General features: G+C 44.5%; 1 protein-coding gene across 1 annotated transcript in view; it reads left to right on the top strand.

Moving 5' to 3' along the window:
* HPGD (15-hydroxyprostaglandin dehydrogenase) overlaps positions 1 to 19982 on the top strand; it is a 74353-nt gene that overhangs the window by 15307 nt on the left and 39064 nt on the right. Inside the window, exon 3 of the mRNA XM_063920650.1 lies at positions 1032 to 1138. Within this exon, the coding sequence (XP_063776720.1) occupies positions 1032 to 1138 (107 nt within the window). The remainder of the gene's footprint in view (positions 1 to 1031; positions 1139 to 19982) is intronic.

Here is a 19982-nt window from a genome sequence, read left to right as displayed (position 1 = left end):
AGTGTTAAATCAAACTAATCAAGTCTGGGGAAAATAACATCAAAGGTGTGGCCATCATGATAGGCAGTAGAGTCAATATGCTGGGAGTGGCAGAGAGAGGAGATTACAGAGATTATGGAGGCAGAAAAATATATGTGAATAAAATAGTGAGTTGTTGAAAAACATGTTGGAGATGTTGGAGGATAAGACATAAGGTGGCCAGGCAAAGTACAGTAGCATGATTACAGTTCTACTACTGACAACATTAAAATGCTTCAAACTGTATTTTAACTGTGTCGTTATCCTGGCCCCAGCGTACTGGTGCTGATCTACTGCATGTTGACATTATGCTGACTGTATAGCTCTGCATTGTGTGACCATGTTCCTGGTAGTGCCAGAATGCTGAGGCTTTTTGAGAGAACGATCTAATGAATAAAGGTTATTTTGGTACAAACAGAATGCATTCCATAGAGAAAATTAGAGATGTTAGTGCCCCACAACAGATTTTTCTTTCCATCTGAAAAAACATGAAGAAAATGGTAATACGTCCAAAACTGTTTTTTAATGTTCTACTCAAAATGTACTTACTGTATGACTTATTGTATCAGCAAAACATTTCTATGTGCAAAAGCAGGCAGTAATGTTCCTGCAGGCAAAACAGATCTGCTTTAGCGTCACTTGCATCTCAGGACATTTTTTATGGTGCAAATTTAAACCCCATAGCCGAGTTTGCTCATAAGCACAAATGAGAACACTGAGGGGTCTATTCATGAAGCAGTGAAAAGTGTGGAGAAGTGAGGCAGTGAAGAAGTTGCCCATGGTGACTGAAGTAACATTTATAATTTGCATACTATAAAATGATGCAGAGCAACTGATTGGTTGCCATTGGCAACTTCTCCACTGGCTCACTTCACTCTTTTCACTGCTTCATTAATAGACCTCTGTATGCTTGAAACATGTGCATCTAATCAGTTATATGTATATTTGCATGTCATTTAAACCATTTAATAATGATATGTAAGCCACCTGATAATCACTTTTTAATGTTTTAGATGCATTTCAAAAGACAGTGAAACATTTCGGAAGGTTGGACATACTAGTGAACAATGCTGGAGTCAATAATGAAAAAGACTGGGAGAAAACTATAGAAGTGAACTTGGTAATATTTTACATTTCTATATATTTGTTATGATTACACTCAGATCCGTAGATTTATAGGTGGTGCCTTATGACGCTCAAGCGATTACCCACTTCCCAACAGTCTTAAAGCTTCCATTTCAAATCATCCAGAAAATCAATCCTGTTGCTTTCCATCTTCAATTACCCAGATGTTTGAAAATCAATAATACCTTCCATTGTTCTTTGTTTAAACCGACATTTGTTTCTAAAAAATTTAAAGTAAGAGGATTCGGGAGACCTTTTCCAGTCATGGTTCAGGGACGTTGAGCTTGTTGTCTAGAGAATCCTGGACTCCAAATCTGATGAAAAACTGGGCTGGAGTCCAGGTGCTCACCTGACTGTTTTGAAGAGGACTGCCATCTAATCCACAGATGGAAATTGGTGGGCAAACAGTCTCCATAGGAATTCCTTGGGCACAAGCAAATTCCAAATCCATAAAATTTCTGGCAGCCCCGGAGTCAACAAAAGCAGTTACTTCACTTGGACCAGAAGGGGTAGTTAATCTAATTGGTAATAATAAAGAATTATTCGGGGAGATGGAACAGAGACCCGGAAAAACTATCTCTGAATTTCTCAGGTCTACTAGTTTTCCACCTTCTGTGGACAAGTGTTCACCAGATGCCCCTTTGTCCCGCAATAGAGACACAGTCCTAGACTGCGATGTCTCACCTTCTCTTGAGCCGTCAAGTGGAAAGCCCTGATTTACATGGGTTTCTCAGTATTACCTGCAAACTCTGGCACTGTCCAACGAGATGTAGATGTGGAAACCTCTTTCTCTGTTCCCGGATCCGCCTATCTACTTTGATGGCTGACTCCATAAGTGCATCCAGAGTGGCCGGGGAAGGATATTGGATAAGAAAATCCTTAATTTGCTCTGTTAGTCCCAACCGGAACTGACTCTGAAGTGCCAGGTCATTCCAACCACAGTCATTGGCCCATCAGCAAAATTCGGTACAATATACCTTGGAAGAATTTCTCCCTTGCATAAGGGAACGAAGATGGGCCTCTGCGGATGCTGCCCGATCTGGGTCATCATAGAGGACTCCCAAGGCTATAAAGAAGGAATCCATGGAATGCAAACTGGGGTGATCTGCTGAAAGGCCAAAGGCCCAAGATTGTGGGTCCCCTTGCAACAGGGAAATTACGATTCCCACTCGCTGGGTCTCAGAACCTGAAGAATAAGGCCTGAGCTTGAAATACAGCTTAGAACTCTCCCAGAAGTTCACAAACTGTTTACGGTCCCCAGAGAACCTATCTGGAAGGTTTAGTTTAGGTTACCTCGGAGCAGGTGACAAGATGGTCTGGGTCCTACGATTTTCCTCCTGAGTGTCCACACGAAGAGTAAGGTTCCAAAGCTGCTGGGTCAAAACCCAGATCTGGCCTGCCAGAATCTGGGCTGGATTTTGCACTGGATCCATCCGGAGACAAGGTTTGTGGCTGGTGATACTGTTATGATTACACTCAGTTCTGTAGGTTAATAGGCGGTGACTTGTGATGCTCACGCAATTACCCAATGCCCAGCAGTCTTCTAGCCTCCTGCAATGCTAGGTTTCTCCTGTAGCAGCTGCCTTTCCAGGGTGAATTAGGTCCACCCCGTACTCAGATGCCCCCAGGTCTTACGCATGGACAAGGCGACTATCGGAGGCTGGGCAGGGGTAAATGCAGTATGGTGAGACGTTCACCAAATACAACCTTACTACTATGCTAAGGCACAGACTGTGGAATAAATAAGGAGTGCACGTGAGTGCAACAATGCACAGGTTGGAATATAATATTAACACAATCACTATGTACATGCAACAATGCACAGGGTGTTATGAACAACGAGACTGTAAATACAAATGATTTGTAAATGCAACAATGCACAGGATGAATGCAATAAAGAAATGTTGGCAAGACAGTGCCTGTGTGGAAACTCCACACCAAAACCTGAGTACACGGCTAGCTGGATCAGATCAGGGAATCAATCAGGCAGGGCCACAGAATCACGGTTGTTACACAGGCTGACAGGTTCTCACACAAGCTGACAGGTTCTCACAAGAGCAGTAACTACCACCAGCGATTTGGGAGAGGCCAGGAATGGAATATAAATGGTGCTGCAGCAATCACTGCTGAAAACCCTAAGTAACAATACCGTGCAGCTGCCCTGCTGCATGTCCCTTAACAGACAGCTGAGTACTTTAATTACCCAGCAACGGGGAATGCCACCTGCTTCTGGCGTCCCCGTTGCTAGGGGTCCGGCGGCTCTCAGCGCCCGGCGTCAGCCTGTTGCTAGGCGCCGGGCGGGGACCTGGAGACCTGTTGCTAGGCGCCGGGCAGAAGTCAGCGGGAGGCACGGTGTCCCAGCTCTTAGGCAACGGCCGGGACGTGCGCCTCCTGGCACTAACAATATTACAGCAGGGATGTTTTATATATTTTAATATTCAACCCACAAATACTGTAATTAGAACAAAAGTATTAATGAACTCCAGTAGGAGCCCATCCCAGTGAAGAGTAAAAAGTAAAGTGAATAAGTTTTGGCTCTGAGCCTGTCTTGCCTATTTCACATGTATGGGCATCAAACTCTTCACTGTATATAAAGTATGGGCTTTTTACAATATTCAGATACTACCCTGCATGCGAGTAATATTAATGATACTTGGTGCCTTCTTTCAACATTTTCTTAGTAAATACAGTGTCAAATTGCAACTGCATATAGAAAAGGAATGTAACAGAAGTTTCCCACTGTAAGCAAAATGGTCATTAAATATGGGGGTCATTCTGAGTTGATCGCTCGCTAGCAACTTTTTGCTGTGCTGTGATCAGATAGTCGCTGCCTACGGGGGAGTGTATTTTCACTTTGCAAGTGTGAAAACGCTTTTGCAGCTGACAGCACAAAAAAGTTTTTTGTAGTTTCTGAGTAGCTCTGGACTTACTCAGCCGCTGTGATCACTTCAGTCTTTTTGGTCCTGGAATTGACATCAGACAACCGCTCTGCAAACGCTTGGACACGCCTGCATTTTTCCAAACACTCCCAGAAAACTGTCAGTTGACACCCACAAACCCCTCTTTCTGTCAGTCACCTTGCGATCGGCTGTGCGAATGGATTCTTCGTAAAATCCATTGCCCAGAACCGATCCTCTTTGTACCTGTACGATGCACCTGCGCATTGCGGTGCATACGCATGCACAGTTTTGCCGAGATTTAACCTGATCGCAGCACTGCAAAAAGTTGCTAGCGAGCGATCAACTCAGAATGACCTCCTATGTTCCCTTAATGTGTAACTATCCAAAACAAGCAATACAGCTATTTTGTGTTATGTAGCAATGCTCAATTTATTAATTGACTATGAACTAGCCTGATTATTTAGGCATGAGACATTTTTTTCTGTGTCTCAGTCATTAATAGGTTGAATATTTATCATCAGACACAGGGTGGCTGCTGGGAGTGATATAACAGTGTGTAGGTGGTGGTTGTATTTTAACTGACAGAAAAAAAAAGAGAAATGAGTCTGTTTATATTACAAGCACACATGGCTGGCCACTTTCACAAGAATATCATCTCGATCAAACAGGTGTACATGTATTTTCTATATTAATGCAATCAGTCAGAAAAAAGAGTGTGGTCTTGTGGGAAGGGAACTGCCTACTCAATAGTACTCCCAATTCATCTTATGCCACACAGTAGTGCCCCTCACATACATTACACACAATAGTAGTGTCTCTTATTCACGTTACGCCTCATAGTAGTACCACTTATACACGTTCCTCCACACCCTAGAACCCCCTATTAACATTACGTTACACAGTATTACCCCTTATACACATTATGCCATAAAGTAGTGCCCCCTACACATTGTGTGTGCACTCTAGCTCCCCACGGGAAGTCACCACCTACAGTACATGCTAGGACAAAGGAGCTAGAACAAAGGAAGTGTCATTCCCTTGTTTTTACTCCCCATCACCATGACCGGTAGCAGCAGCAGCACAGCACTACCACCGCCACTGCGCTGTGGCTGTAAGGTAGGTATGAGCAATTATTTCAGCTGGGGGCCATTTGGCAGGTTTGGCGAATGGTTGATGGCCGCAAATAGTGAGCCAGACCTGTAGGGCCCCCTGCATTTATATATCTTTATCCCAAGTCCCTAACAGGCTATCCACTGACTCTCTCTACTCCAACTTTACTTATCCTGTCCCTGATTCCCCTCGCCAACGCACTTTACCTTACAGATCTCTTCTCTGTCTCCAGTGCTTGTTACTGGCGCCAGTGTCCGGTACCACACAGCACTACAGTGATCAAACTCAAAATAAACTACAAGGGCTGCTGGGAGCTGTAGTTTATTTTGAGTTTCTTCACTGTAGTGTGGTGCAGTGCCGATCACCAGTGCCAGTAACAGTGCATTTTCTGCCTGCCGTGCGAGTCTCTGTACTAGACACTGCCCAGGGGGGCACACCAGGTACTGTCACTACTATGTGATTCTACCCCCTGGCAGTACCCCTCCTCGGCTGCCAACCTTAGCAAATGCCATCCTGTCCAAGAACGTAAGTATGCTGGGGCTGGTTAGGGTTAGGCCGCCAGAGATGGTGTTGGGTGTAGGCAGTATAGGGGAAGTTAGGGTTAGGCTGTGGGGAGGGACGCTTAGGCACTAAGTGGGGAAGGTTAGGGTTAGGCTGCGGTGGGGGATTTAGGGTTAGTCTGCAGGATAAAAGTGCTAGGGTTAGTCTGTGGGGGGGAGGGTTAGGGTTTAGGCTGAGGGAGGGAGAGGTAGAGGGGGAGGGTTAGAATAATCACCTAGCAGGTGTTGGGATTCTGCATGTCGGGATGCCGCTGTTGGTATTCTGTCCTCAGGCATCCCAAGTGCTGGGATCCCAATACCATCCCCCTCTCTGATAAGTAGCCCAGATTATGACAGATAGGAGGTAATTTGAAGGTGCTATCTGACAGATATGGCATGTAGCTGTCTAATGGTAGCATTGATAGTCGAACAGCGTATAGAATGAAATAGCAATATATAACAATGTGAAAATGCAGCAAATCATTTTAACACCTTATAGTAGATGGACTTTGTAATTATTTCCATGCTAGCTAATAATTTATTGTTCCTTAAATAGTGCTGACACATTGCACAGCACTATGCATTCAGGGAGAACAATTAACAAAACATTACCAAACATTGAAGCTCACAGTTTTCAAGATTAGTTCTAGAGATTGTTTTGTATATACTCAGTGGATTTTTTATTAGGTGCAACTTTCTAGTACAGGGTAAGGCCCATCCTGAATTACAGATGAGGCCATGCTCATCTATCCTGCGGTGCAGCAAGTCGCAAGATGGCTTTCTACATGGTGAGCCAGGCTTTGACTACTGCCAGCTGGCAATCGCTCCTTTAATTCCTAATGAAATTAAAGGAGCTAATAGAGCGATTGCCGGCTGCCAATAGTCAAAGCCTGACGCGCCATGCAGAAAGCCATCTTGCGACTTGCTGTACCGCAGGAAAGATGAGTATGGCTTCATCTTGTATTAGGGCCATTAATTCAACAAGGTGCTGGAAATATTTAATTAGAGACTCTGGTCCATGTTGACATGATAGTAGTTGCTGTAGATATGTCGGCTGCACATTCATGCCGCGAATCTCCTATTCAACTGCATCACTAAGGTGCTTTGTTGGATTGAGAGCTGAGAACTGTGGAGGCCATTGGAGTACACTGAACTCTTTATCATGGTTGTGGAACCAATTTGTGATGATGTGTGTTTTATAACATATAAGGGCATATGTACTAAGCCGTGGAGAGTGATAAAGTGGAGAGAGATACCAATCAAGTACCAAGCCTAGCTGTCAATTTTCAAACATAGCCTGTAACATGAGCGTTAGGACCTGATTGGCTGGTACTTTATCACTCTCCAAGGCTTAGTACATCTTCCCCTAATTATTAGTGCATTATACTACTGGAAGTAAGTATTAGACAATAAGGCTGTGAGTATCGAGGTGTGCACATTGGGGGTTGTTCAGTTTGCTTCACCGCAATAACCCCGTCGGCGGGGCCACTGCACACGCACAGGTACTGTCTTCCGCGGCCGCCAAATGTGATCGTCACGCAATGACTGTGAATGCCTCCGCCTGATTGGTAGAGGTGTTCGTGGGGCGGGGGGGGTGACCGTTTCAGGGAAAATGGAGGCGGGACAGCTGCATTTTTGGGGTGGCTGCTTGACGTCACACTTAGCTGCTCCAATGTAAAAAAAATGGCGCGGCCGTCCTGCATACAGGTGCAGCTGCAGGGGGTCTTCCACAGTTGCTGCGACAGCAATTAAGTTGCTGCTGGGCAGGCCATTCTGCATGCTGGGCAGCCTTGCCCTGCGATAGGCAGCTCCCAGCATGCGAATTAAAGGATTACAGATTCTGCTTTTTAGCAGAATCTGCAATCCGTACTGAGTAACCCCCATTGTCAGCAATAGTACTCAGGTAAGCTGTGGCATTTAAAATGATTTCCATTTAGCATTAATGTGTGAAAAAAATAGTCCCTACATCATTACACCACCACCACCACCACCAACTTGAACCATTGACACCATTCAGGATGGATCAATGGGTTCAAGTTTGTATATGCCAAATTCTGACCCCACCCCAGTCTCCTGTTCTTAGTGACAGGAGTGGAACCCGGTGTCATCCTCTGATGCTGTAGCCCATTCACGTCATGACTGCAAGATTCAACATGCTGTGCATTCAGAGATGCTTTTCTGCATATCACTATTATATTTCATGATTATTTGAGTTAATGCTGGCACCTTTCTGAAAGCGTAAACCAGTCTGGCCATTATCCTCTGACCTTGACCATTGACAAGGGGGTTTCACCAACAGAACTTCCACTGAATTAATGTTTTTTGTTTTACAAACTATTCTCTGTAAACTTCAGATAAAGTTCATCAGAATTTTCTGACATACTCAAACATCTCATATCTGGCAAAGCATTATCTTAGAGTTTATCATAGAGTATGCAAAATATCCATCAAGTCTTCATCAGTACGCAGTAACTATAAATGTTCCAATCTCTAAAAATAAACAGAATACATTCCTGTCTGCCCGGGTTCCTCCCGTTTGAACAGCAATAATAAATCATATTTGTAGCTACCATTAACCCAAGGTGTTGTTGTTTTAGTGTAAGACACTACAAAAAGGTTGCATTGTGCATGAGCAGTGTTTAATATACTCACATCTGTGTTGTACAGAGTGTTATTAAGGAATTAGAAGGATTATTGAAACATAATTATTTTAATGATACATTATGTATACTTACAATAAAATCTCTTTCTATTCTCTGCACATTTCCCATCTCTCTTCAGAGAGGAGCAATATATTCTACAGTTGCGTAGTGGCTGGGATGCAGTGCTAGATCTTATCTTTGTGGAGTCTGTGTATTCTCTCTCTTTCTCCAGATGTTCTCGTTCCTTCCACACATTTAAAAAGACATGCTGGTAGCTTCATTGGCTTCTGACAAAAATTAGCCCTAGCTTGTGAGTGGTAGGAAACAGGGACGGATCTAGAATTTTCTTTAGGGGGGGGCGGTTTACTGTTTAATCTTGACTCCTCCCTCTACAGTCCCAACTCCTCCCATCTGCAATCCTAACTCCTCCTTCTCTCAATTCTGACTGAACTTTTTGAGTGAGACTGAGATAGAGCTTTGTGATTGTTCTATGTACATGTGACTGTGCTATGGTGTAATTGTATTTATTAGCCCTAGTATCCACACAACAGCAAGTGAGGGGCAAATGCTCTGTAACCCTTGCTCTCCTTGCTCCTCTGTGCTGCTGTGGTATAAGCTGCAGCACATCGTTCTGCCTAGGCTCTCCCTGGAGAGCTCTCTTCTGCTTAAAAATGGGCATGACTGTGTTAGGGGGGGCGATCGCCCCCTTCGCCCCCCCCCCCCCCCCTAGATCCGGCCCTGGTAGGAAATATAGATTGGCAGTTCCACTGGGGCTGGTATTAATGAATGATTACATATTCTATGTAAAGCACCATGTAGTACGTAGGCTCTATATAAATAAAGGTTACTTTCATTCACTATTCCCTACGTACTCGCATAATTCAAAATGCATTGTTTATTGCTTTGGGAATGGGGATCCCTATATAGTACCAGAGTAGGATACAAACTGTAAGTTACGCATTAATTAAAATGGTTAGTGATAGTGTTATGGGAAAATAAGGCCATTTGGAAACATTTGACATACTATACATATTGGTTGGTCTGCATGGGTAATAGTAGCAGATTCACAGCTTCAAGTCCTTTGGTTTGCTAATGAGGAGATTTATATGGTGTGTATAATTGTAAAACTGAACACAAACATTGCACAAGGTTCCACTTGCTAATTATTAGTGATGAGCACCGGAAATTTTTCGGGTTTTGTGTTTTGGTTTTGGGTTCGGTTCCGCGGCCGTGTTTTGGGTTCGAACGCGTTTTGGCAAAACCTCACCGGATTTTTTTTGTCGGATTCGGGTGTGTTTTGGATTCGGGTGTTTTTTTCAAAAAACCCTAAAAAACAGCTTAAATCATAGAATTTGGGGGTCATTTTGATCCCAAAGTATTATTAACCTCAATAACCATAATTTCCACTCATTTTCAGTCTATTCTGAACACCTCACACCTCACAATATTATTTTTAGTCCTAAAATTTGCACCGAGGTCGCTGGATGGCTAAGCTAAGTGACCCAAGTGGCCGACACAAACACCTGGCCCATCTAGGAGCGGCACTGCAGTGTCACGCAGGATGGCCCTTCCAAAAAACACTCCCCAAACAGCACATGACGCAAAGAAAAAAAGAGGCGCAATGAGGTAGCTGTGTGAGTAAGCTAAGCGACCCTAGTGGCCGACACAAACACCTGGCCCATCTAGGAGTGGCACTGCAGTGTCACGCAGGATGGCCCTTCCAAAAAACACTCCCCAAACAGCACATGACGCAAAGAAAAAAAGAGGCGCAATGAGGTAGCTGTGTGAGTAAGCTAAGCGACCCTAGTGGCCGACACAAACACCTGGCCCATCTAGGAGTGGCACTGCAGTGTCACGCAGGATGGCCCTTCCAAAAAACACCCCCCAAACAGCACATGACGCAAAGAAAAATGAAAGAAAAAAGAGGTGCAAGATGGAATTGTCCTTGGGCCCTCCCACCCACCCTTATGTTGTATAAACAGGACATGCACACTTTAACCAACCCATCATTTCAGTGACAGGGTCTGCCACACGACTGTGACTGAAATGACGGGTTGGTTTGGACCCCCACCAAAAAAGAAGCAATTAATCTCTCCTTGCACAAACTGGCTCTACAGAGGCAAGATGTCCACCTCATCATCATCCTCCGTGTACATCCCCCTCCTCACCGATTATCAATTCGTCCCCACTGGAATCCACCATCTCAGCTCCCTGTGTACTTTGTGGAGGCAATTGCTGCTGGTCAATGTCTCCACGGAGGAATTGATTATAATTCATTTTAATGAACATCATCTTCTCCACATTTTCTGGATGTAACCTCGTACGCCGATTGCTGACAAGGTGAGCGGCGGCACTAAACACTCTTTCGGAGTACACACTTGTGGGAGGGCAACTTAGGTAGAATAAAGCCAGTTTGTGCAAGGGCCTCCAAATTGCCTCTTTTTCCTGCCAGTATAAGTACGGACTGTCTGACGTGCCTACTTGGATGCGGTCACTCATATAATCCTCCACCATTCTTTCAATGGGGAGAGAATCATATGCAGTGACAGTAGACGACATGTCCGTAATCGTTAGCAGGTCCTTCAGTCCGGACCTGATGTCAGCATCAGCAGTCGCTCCAGACTGCCCTGCATCACCGCCAGCGGGTGGGCTCGGAATTCTGAGCCTTTTCCTCGCACCCCCAGTTGCGGGAGAATGTGAAGGAGGAGATGTTGACAGGTCGCGTTCCGCTTGACTTGACAATTTTGTCACCAGCAGTTCTTTGAACCCCAGCAGACTTGTGTCTGCCGGAAAGAGAGATCCAAGGTAGGTTTTAAATCTAGGATCGAGCACGGTGGCCAAAATGTAGTGCTCTGATTTCAACAGATTGACCACCCGTGAATCCTTGTTAAGCGAATTAAGGGCTCCATCCACAAGTCCCACATGCCTAGCGGAATCGCTCTGTGTTAGCTCCTCCTTCAATGTCTCCAGCTTCTTCTGCAAAAGCCTGATGAGGGGAATGACCTGACTCAGGCTGGCAGTGTCTGAACTGACTTCACGTGTGGCAAGTTCAAAAGGTTGCAGAACCTTGCACCTTGCACAACGTTGAAATCATTCTCCACTGCGCTTGAGACAGGTGCATTCCACCTCCTATATCGTGCATTCCACCTCCTATATCGTGCTCAGTTGTATAGGCTTGAATGGCCTTTTGCTGCTCCTCCAACCTCTGAAGCATATAGAGGGTTGAATTCCACCTCGTTACCACTTCTTGCTTCAGATGATGGCAGGGCAGGTTCAGGCGTTTTTGGTGGTGCTCCAGTCTTCTGTACGTGGTGCCTGTACGCCGAAAGTATCCCGCAATTCTTCTGGGCACCGACAGCATCTCTTGCACGCCCCTCTCGTTTTTTAAATAATTCTGCACCACCAAATTCAAGGTATGTGCAAAACATGGGACGTGCTGGAATTTGCCCAGATTTAATGCACACACAATATTGCTGGCGTTGTCCGATGCCACAAATCCACAGGAGAGTCCAATTGGGGTAAGCCATTCTGCGATGATCTTCCTCAGTTGCCGTAAGAGGTTTTTAGCTGTGTGCGTATTCTGGAAAGCGGTGATACAAAGCGTAGCCTGCCTAGGAAAGAGTTGGCATTTGCGAGATGCTGCTACTGGTGCCGCCGCTGCTGTTCTTGCGGCGGGAGTCCATACATCTACCCAGTGGGCTGTCACAGTCATATAGTCCTGAGTCTGCCCTGCTCCACTTGTCCACATGTCCGTGGTTAAGTGGACATTGGGTACAACTGCATTTTTTAGGACACTGGTGAGTCTTTTTCTGAGGTCTGTGTACATTTTCGGTATCGCCTGCCTAGAGAAATGGAACCTAGATGGTATTTGGTACCGGGGACACAGTACCTCCAACAAGTCTCTAGTTGCCTCTGCAGTAATGATGGATACCGGAACCACGTTTCTCAGGATGCCAAGGCCTCAGTTATCCGCTTTGCAGCAGGATGACTGCTGTGATATTTCATCTTCCTCGCAAAGGACTGTTGGACAGTCAATTGCTTGGTGGAAGTAGTAAAAGTGGTCTTACGAGTACGACTTCCCCTCTGGGATGACCATCGACTCCCAGCAGCAACAACAGCAGCGCCAGCAGCAGTAGGCGTTACACGCAAGGATGCATCGGAGGAATCCCAGGCAGGAGAGGACTCGTCAGAATTGCCAGTGACATGGCCTGCAGGACTATTGGCATTCCTGGGGAAGGAGGAAATTGACACTGAGGGAGTTGGTGGGGTGGTTTGCGTGAGCTTGGTTACAAGAGGAAGGGATTTACTGGTCAGTGGACTGCTTCCGCTGTCGCCCAAAGTTTTTGAACTTGTCACTGACTTATGATGAATACGCTGCAGGTGACGTATAAGGGAGGATGTTCCAAGGTGGTTAACGTCCTTACCCCTACTTATTACAGCTTGACAAAGGCAACACACGGCTTGACAAATGTTGTCCGCATTTCTGTTGAAATACTTCCACACCAAAGAGCTGATTTTTTTGGTATTTTCACCAGGCATGTCAATGGCCCTATTCCTCCCACGGACAACAGGTGTCTCCCCGGGTGCCTGACTTAAACAAACCACCTCACCATCAGAATCCTCCTGGTCAATTTCCTCCCCAGCGCCAGCAACACCCATATCCTCCTCATCCTGGTGTACTTCAACACTGACATCTTCAATCTGACTATCAGGAACTGGACTGCGGGTGCTCCTTCCAGCACTTGCAGGGGGCGTGCAAATGGTGGAAGGCGCATGCTCTTCACATCCAGTGTTGGGAAGGTCAGGCATCGCAAACGACACAATTTGACTCTCCTTGTGGATTTGTGATTTCGAAGAACGCACAGTTCTTTGCTGTGCTTTTGCCAGCTTGAGTCTTTTCATTTTTCTAGTGAGAGGCTGAGTGCTTCCATCCTCATGTGAAGCTGAACCACTAGCCATGAACATAGGCCAGGGCCTCAGCCGTTCCTTGCCACTCCGTGTGGTAAATGGCATATTGGCAAGTTTACGCTTCTCCTCTGACAATTTTATTTTAGATTTTTGAGTCCTTTTTTTACTGATATTTGGTGTTTTGGATTTTACATGCTCTGTACTATGACATTGGGCATCGGCCTTGGCAGACGGCGTTGCTGGCATTTCATCGTCTCGGCCATGACTAGTGGCAGCAGCTTCAGCACGAGGTGGAAGTCGATCTTGATCTTTCCCTATTTTTGGAACCTCAACATTTTTGTTCTCCATATTTTTATAGGCACAACTAAAAGGCACCTCAGGTAAACAATGGAGATGGATGGATACTAGTATACTTATGGATTGACGAGCGACTGCCGACACAGAGGTAGCTACAGCCGTGGACTACCGTACTGCGTCTGCTGCTAATATAGACTGGATGATAATGATATAAAAAATATATATATATCACTACTGCAGCCGGACAGGTATATATTATATAATGACGGACCTGCTGGACACTGTCAGCTCAGCACTGCAGACTCCTAAAGTAAGCTACTAGTAGTATCAAGAAGATAGAAAAAAAAAAAACACCACAGGTAGGTGGTATACAATTATGGATGGACGAGCGACTGCCGACACAGAGGTAGCTACAGCCGTGGACTACCGTACTGCGTCTGCTGCTAATATAGACTGGATGATAATGAGATATAAAATATATATATATCACTACTGCAGCCGGACAGGTATATATTATATAATGACGGACCTGCTGGACACTGTCAGCTCAGCACTGCAGACTCCTAAAGTAAGCTACTAGTATCAAGAAGATAGAAAGAAAAAAAAAACACCACAGGTAGGTGGTATACAATTATGGATGGACGAGCGACTGCCGACACAGAGGTAGCTACAGCCGTGGACTACCGTACTGCGTCTGCTGCTAATATAGACTGGATGATAATGATATAAAAAATATATATATATCACTACTGCAGCCGGACAGGTATATATTATATAATGACGGACCTGCTGGACACTGTCAGCTCAGCACTGCAGACTCCTAAAGTAAGCTACTAGTAGTATCAAGAAGATAGAAAAAAAAAAAACACCACAGGTAGGTGGTATACAATTATGGATGGACTAGCGACTGCCGACACAGAGGTAGCTACAGCCGTGGACTACCGTACTGCGTCTGCTGCTAATATAGACTGGATGATAATGAGATATAAAATATATATATATCACTACTGCAGCCGGACAGGTATATATTATATAATGACGGACCTGCTGGACACTGTCAGCTCAGCACTGCAGACTCCTAAAGTAAGCTACTAGTATCAAGAAGATAGAGAAAAAAAAACACCACAGGTAGGTGGTATACAATTATGGATGGACGAGCGACTGCCGACACAGAGGTAGCTACAGCCGTGGACTACCGTACTGCGTCTGCTGCTAATATTGACTGGATGATAATGATATAAAAAAAATATATGTATATCACTACTGCAGCCGGACAGGTATATATTATATAATGACGGACCTGCTGGACACTGTCAGCTCAGCACTGCAGACTCCTAAAGTAAGCTACTAGTAGTATCAAGAAGATAGAAAAAAAAAAAAACACCACAGGTAGGTGGTATACAATTATGGATGGACTAGCGACTGCCGACACAGAGGTAGCTACAGCCGTGGTCTACCGTACTGCGTCTGCTGCTAATATAGACTGGATGATGATATAAAAAATATATATATATATCACTACTGCAGCCGGACAGGTATATATTATATAATGACGGACCTGCTGGACACTGTCAGCTCAGCACTGCAGACTCCTAAAGTAAGCTACTAGTATCAAGAAGATAGAGAAAAAAAAACACCACAGGTAGGTGGTATACAATTATGGATGGACGAGCGACTGCCGACACAGAGGTAGCTACAGCCGTGGACTACCGTACTGCGTCTGCTGCTAATATAGACTGGATGATAATGAGATATAAAATATATATATATCACTACTGCAGCCGGACAGGTATATATTATATAATGACGGACCTGCTGGACACTGTCAGCTCAGCACTGCAGACTCCTAAAGTAAGCTACTAGTATCAAGAAGATAGAAAAAAAAAACACCACAGGTAGGTGGTATACAATTATGGATGGACGAGCGACTGCCGACACAGAGGTAGCTACAGCCGTGGACTACCGTACTGCGTCTGCTGCTAATATAGACTGGATGATAATGAGATATAAAATATATATATATCACTACTGCAGCCGGACAGGTATATATTATATAATGACGGACCTGCTGGACACTGTCAGCTCAGCACTGCAGACTCCTAAAGTAAGCTACTAGTATCAAGAAGATAGAAAAAAAAAAAAAACACCACGGGTAGGTGGTATACAATTATGGATGGACGAGCGACTGCCGACACAGAGGTAGCTACAGCCGTGGACTACCGTACTGCGTCTGCTGCTAATATAGACTGGATGATAATGATATAAAAAATATATATATATATCACTACTGCAGCCGGACAGGTATATATTATATAATGACGGACCTGCTGGACACTGTCAGCTCAGCACTGCAGACTCCTAAAGTAAGCTACTAGTATCAAGAAGATAGAAAAAAAAAAAAAACACCACGGGTAGGTGGTATACAATTATGGATGGACGAGCGACTGCCGACACAGAGGTAGCTACAGCCGTGGACTACCGTACTGCGTCTGCTGCAGTGCTAATATAGACTGGATGATAATGATATAAAAAATATATATATATCACTACTGCAGCCGGACAGGTATATATTATATAATGACGGACCTGCTGGACACTGTCAGCAGAATGCGTTTATAGAATAAAAACACCACACGACGAGTGTTTAACTTTTTCAGGCAGACAATCACAATATACTGGTGGTCAGTGGTCACTGGTCAGTCACACTGGCAGTGGCACTCTGGCAGCAAAAGTGTGCACTGTTAAAATATGTACTCCTGCTATAACTGCTCCCCAGTCTCCCCCACAATTAAGCTGTGTGAGCAGTGAGCACTCAGCGCAGTCAGATATACAGTATTACATAGATGATGCAGCACACTGAGGGCACACTGAGGCTGAGCACAGATATGGTATGTGACTGTGTCACACTGTGTATCGTTTTTTTTCAGGCAGAGAACTGATTAATTAAACTGGTGGTCACTGGTCACACTATCAGCAAGTAGTACTCCGTCCTAATATGCTCCCCAAAATTAGTAAATCAAGTGTCTCTACTCTCTACTACTCTCTAGTCTACTCTAAACGGAGAGGACGCCAGCCACGTCCTCTCCCTATCAATCTCAATGCACGTGTGAAAATGGCGGCGACGCGCGGCTCCTTATATAGAATCCGAGTCTCGCGATAGAATACGAGCCTCGCGAGAATCCGACAGCGGGATGATGACGTTCGGGCGCGCTCGGGTTAGCCGAGCAAGGCGGGAAGATCTGAGTCTGCCTCGGACCCGTGTAAAAAGCGTGAAGTTCGGGGGGGTTCGGTTTCCGAGAAACCGAACCCGCTCATCACTACTAATTATATATATCCTTTAAGGAAAGCCATTACTTTAATCTCTAGTCATATGCTGTTTGCATTTAGTTAACATTCCTCTTTTCTGCAGATTTGCCTCACCTACCTTATTTTTTACGGTAACTGTGACTGTATTAAATGCTGCATCTGGAGTTGTTAGAATTATTTGTCTATGTAGAATATGAATCAGTACATTCAGTGATGTAAGAGTGACACTAGTGATTGTTTAACTTACTCTGGGCTATTTCTAGACAAAATGGCACCCAGTGCTAACAGTAATGTGCACCCTCCCCCCATCCCCGGATATTTTTTTAAAAAAGGGGCATGGACTTACTGCCGGGGGAGTGGCCTCACAGGAAAACTACCTTATACCCCAGTTTTTCACCCTGACATTGGCCTCCACAGGAAAAAATATAAAACACACTTGACCCAGATATGAAAAAACAAACACAGTAGAAAAAAAGATTAGAGCACTATACACGTCCCCCCTGTACATATAGCACTATACTCCTGTTCCTTCTGTACATACACATACACCACACCCCTCCCCCCAAGAATGTCGTGCCCTTATCTCCCCTGTACTCTTACTGTGCCATTTTCCCAGAGACCGGCACATGTGCACTAGACTCTGGGACAGCGCTAGGGTTCCCTAGGGACCCTAGTGCCCAGAGTCTGCAACTCTTCTGACTAGAGAGGAGGGGACCAGACGGAGTCTGCACACGGGCCTCCTACTCTCTAGATGCATCCCTGTGTGCAACGCTAGAGTAATATCCATCGCATCTTGCACTTGGCAATAGGGATTGCAGTAATGGATTAGCTGTGCAACTGCACTGGCCACTGGAGCACCCCATGCGATTGCACGGCTGGCCTGTCCCTACACGCAGTCCTGAACTAACTATATGATTGCAAAACACTCACAGAGCCCTTCTTAGCATTCACTTATAAAACTGCCTGTATGTATTTGCCCTGTTTGCTTTATCGAAGTATTGGTTCATGAAAATTTCCTCCTGACCTTTTCAGTACTTGTTTTTTTTCATCTTCATGTTTTCCAAGGAAAGGAATTCAGAATACAGACGATGCAATATCCAGAGAAATAGACCATTATTTATAGCTTTTACTATAACTTTTCATGTGCCCAGATGTTTTAAGTTGGGCTATCTTTATCCTTTCAACTTGTAGCAATTGTATAAATCTTACAGCTGTTATTTGCTATGGCTGCTGTGGTTAGAACGCAGCAATGTGAGGCAGAGCAGCATCTGTTTTCAGTTCTCAGTGCATACAGGAAGAATTAATAAGATTAGTACAGTTTGGTTTTGTAAAAGGCGCAGATATCTGCTGTACTCATGCAGATTGCCTGGCACTGGGGCCCCCTTGAGTACCTCAAATTAAACCAATCCCAAGTTTTGTCAGACAGTCCCATACCTCCCCACATATTGTCAGCCTGGATCAGGACAGCCGTGTTTGTGATTATGTTAAGGAGATATGCCTATATCCTCTACGTGTAATGTAAATCTGATCCAAAATTCCTCAATCTGCCAATTTCATCAGCTGATCAGAGATCCAAAATGGAAAAAAAAACCCTAGGGGTCTATTTATGAAGCAGTGAAAAAGTGAGCCATTGGAGATATTGCCCGTGGCAACCAATCAGCATTGTAGTAACATTTATAATTTGCATACTATAACATAATACAGAGCAGCTGATTGGTTGCCATGGGCAACTTCTCCACTTTCTCACTTCTCCACACTTTTCACTGCTTCATGAACAGACCCCCTAGCATGTTAAAAATCTCAGGTTCGCCAATCCTGATCATTTCCAACATGTTGAATTATCCCAATACCCTTGACCCAGTCATTGGCAAAGCTGGGAATAGCCCGAATACTTAACAGGTGTATGGGCCCTATTAATTAAAGTGAGACAGTACAGTATATTGCAATGGCACTATTATAGGGAATATATTTTCCTATAATAATTACTGTACCTTGTGTTGGTATAACTTTTCAATTTAAGTAGTATCAGTAAAGTTTTAAGCAAAATAGTATTAATAAAGAGCAAATATTTGTAGGAATATTATGCTATTTATGGTCCTGATTTGCATAATGTCAGAAAATATTGTATCAGCAGACTATATGGTATATTTACTAAAGTGCGGGTTCTTAGAAGTGGCAATGTTGCCCATAGCAACCAATCAGGTTCTAGCTATTATCTTCTAGAAGGTGCTAAATAAACGATAAGTAGAATCTGATAGGTTGCTATTGGCAACATTTCCACTTTAAAAAACCTGCACTTTAGTAAATATACACCTACACCACTAATATGCAGTCTTTGGGCCTAATGGAGAGATGAACGCAAACCATTTTCTCTTACAGTTGAGTGACAATGGCCCAACTGAGTATGCGTCTAAGTCTTGTGCGCTCCGATGGTCTTGTGAGGGTGGTCAATGAGAGAATTTATTCTCAAAGTGATTGACAATCAGGGACCATTTGGGAACGGTTACGCAGAGTGACGTTAAAAAGGCCAGGTGTTTTGCGACAGTGTTTCAGCCTATGACTGCAATCCGGTATGCAGTAAACATGACTCTGGCATCTTACTTCCTGCGACAATGCTTACTTCCTGCAGCCATGCTGCCTCACCATAGGGATACTCTGAAGTTCGATAATTGAATGATCTGCGACAGATGATGCCTGTTTGAACGCAACCACTGGGACTCGCAAAGCCGCTGGTGGGCGTCGCAATACAAATCCAGGTGGCTGCAGAATTTGCATATTTTCGCACAATCACAATTTGCTTACATCTCTGAATCAGACTCTGTGGTATCACACTCCTAATTTCCTATTGATTGTAGTAGTGTGAATATGGCTCTCTTATGCTGGGTACACACCTGGCCGACGTATCGTCCATTAGCCGATCCGCCAACCTATCTAGTTATTGATAAGTGCATACACACAATCGTCCACCCAGTGTGTCATGCATGACGTTACAACTGGGTGGGCATTTAAATGTGCTCGCCATTTAAGATGTCAGTTACTGATAACCATGCAGCAAGAGTACAGGCGGTTGGCATACTGCGCATACACACAGCCAAATGTCCCGAACTATATATGCATATATATCGACCATCAGCTGG

This window comes from Pseudophryne corroboree, chromosome 1 (assembly GCF_028390025.1).
Source record: "Pseudophryne corroboree isolate aPseCor3 chromosome 1, aPseCor3.hap2, whole genome shotgun sequence".
NCBI lineage: Eukaryota > Metazoa > Chordata > Amphibia > Anura > Myobatrachidae > Pseudophryne > Pseudophryne corroboree.
Note: the sequence above shows the minus strand (reverse complement) of the source record. Positions and strands in the feature narration are given on the sequence as shown.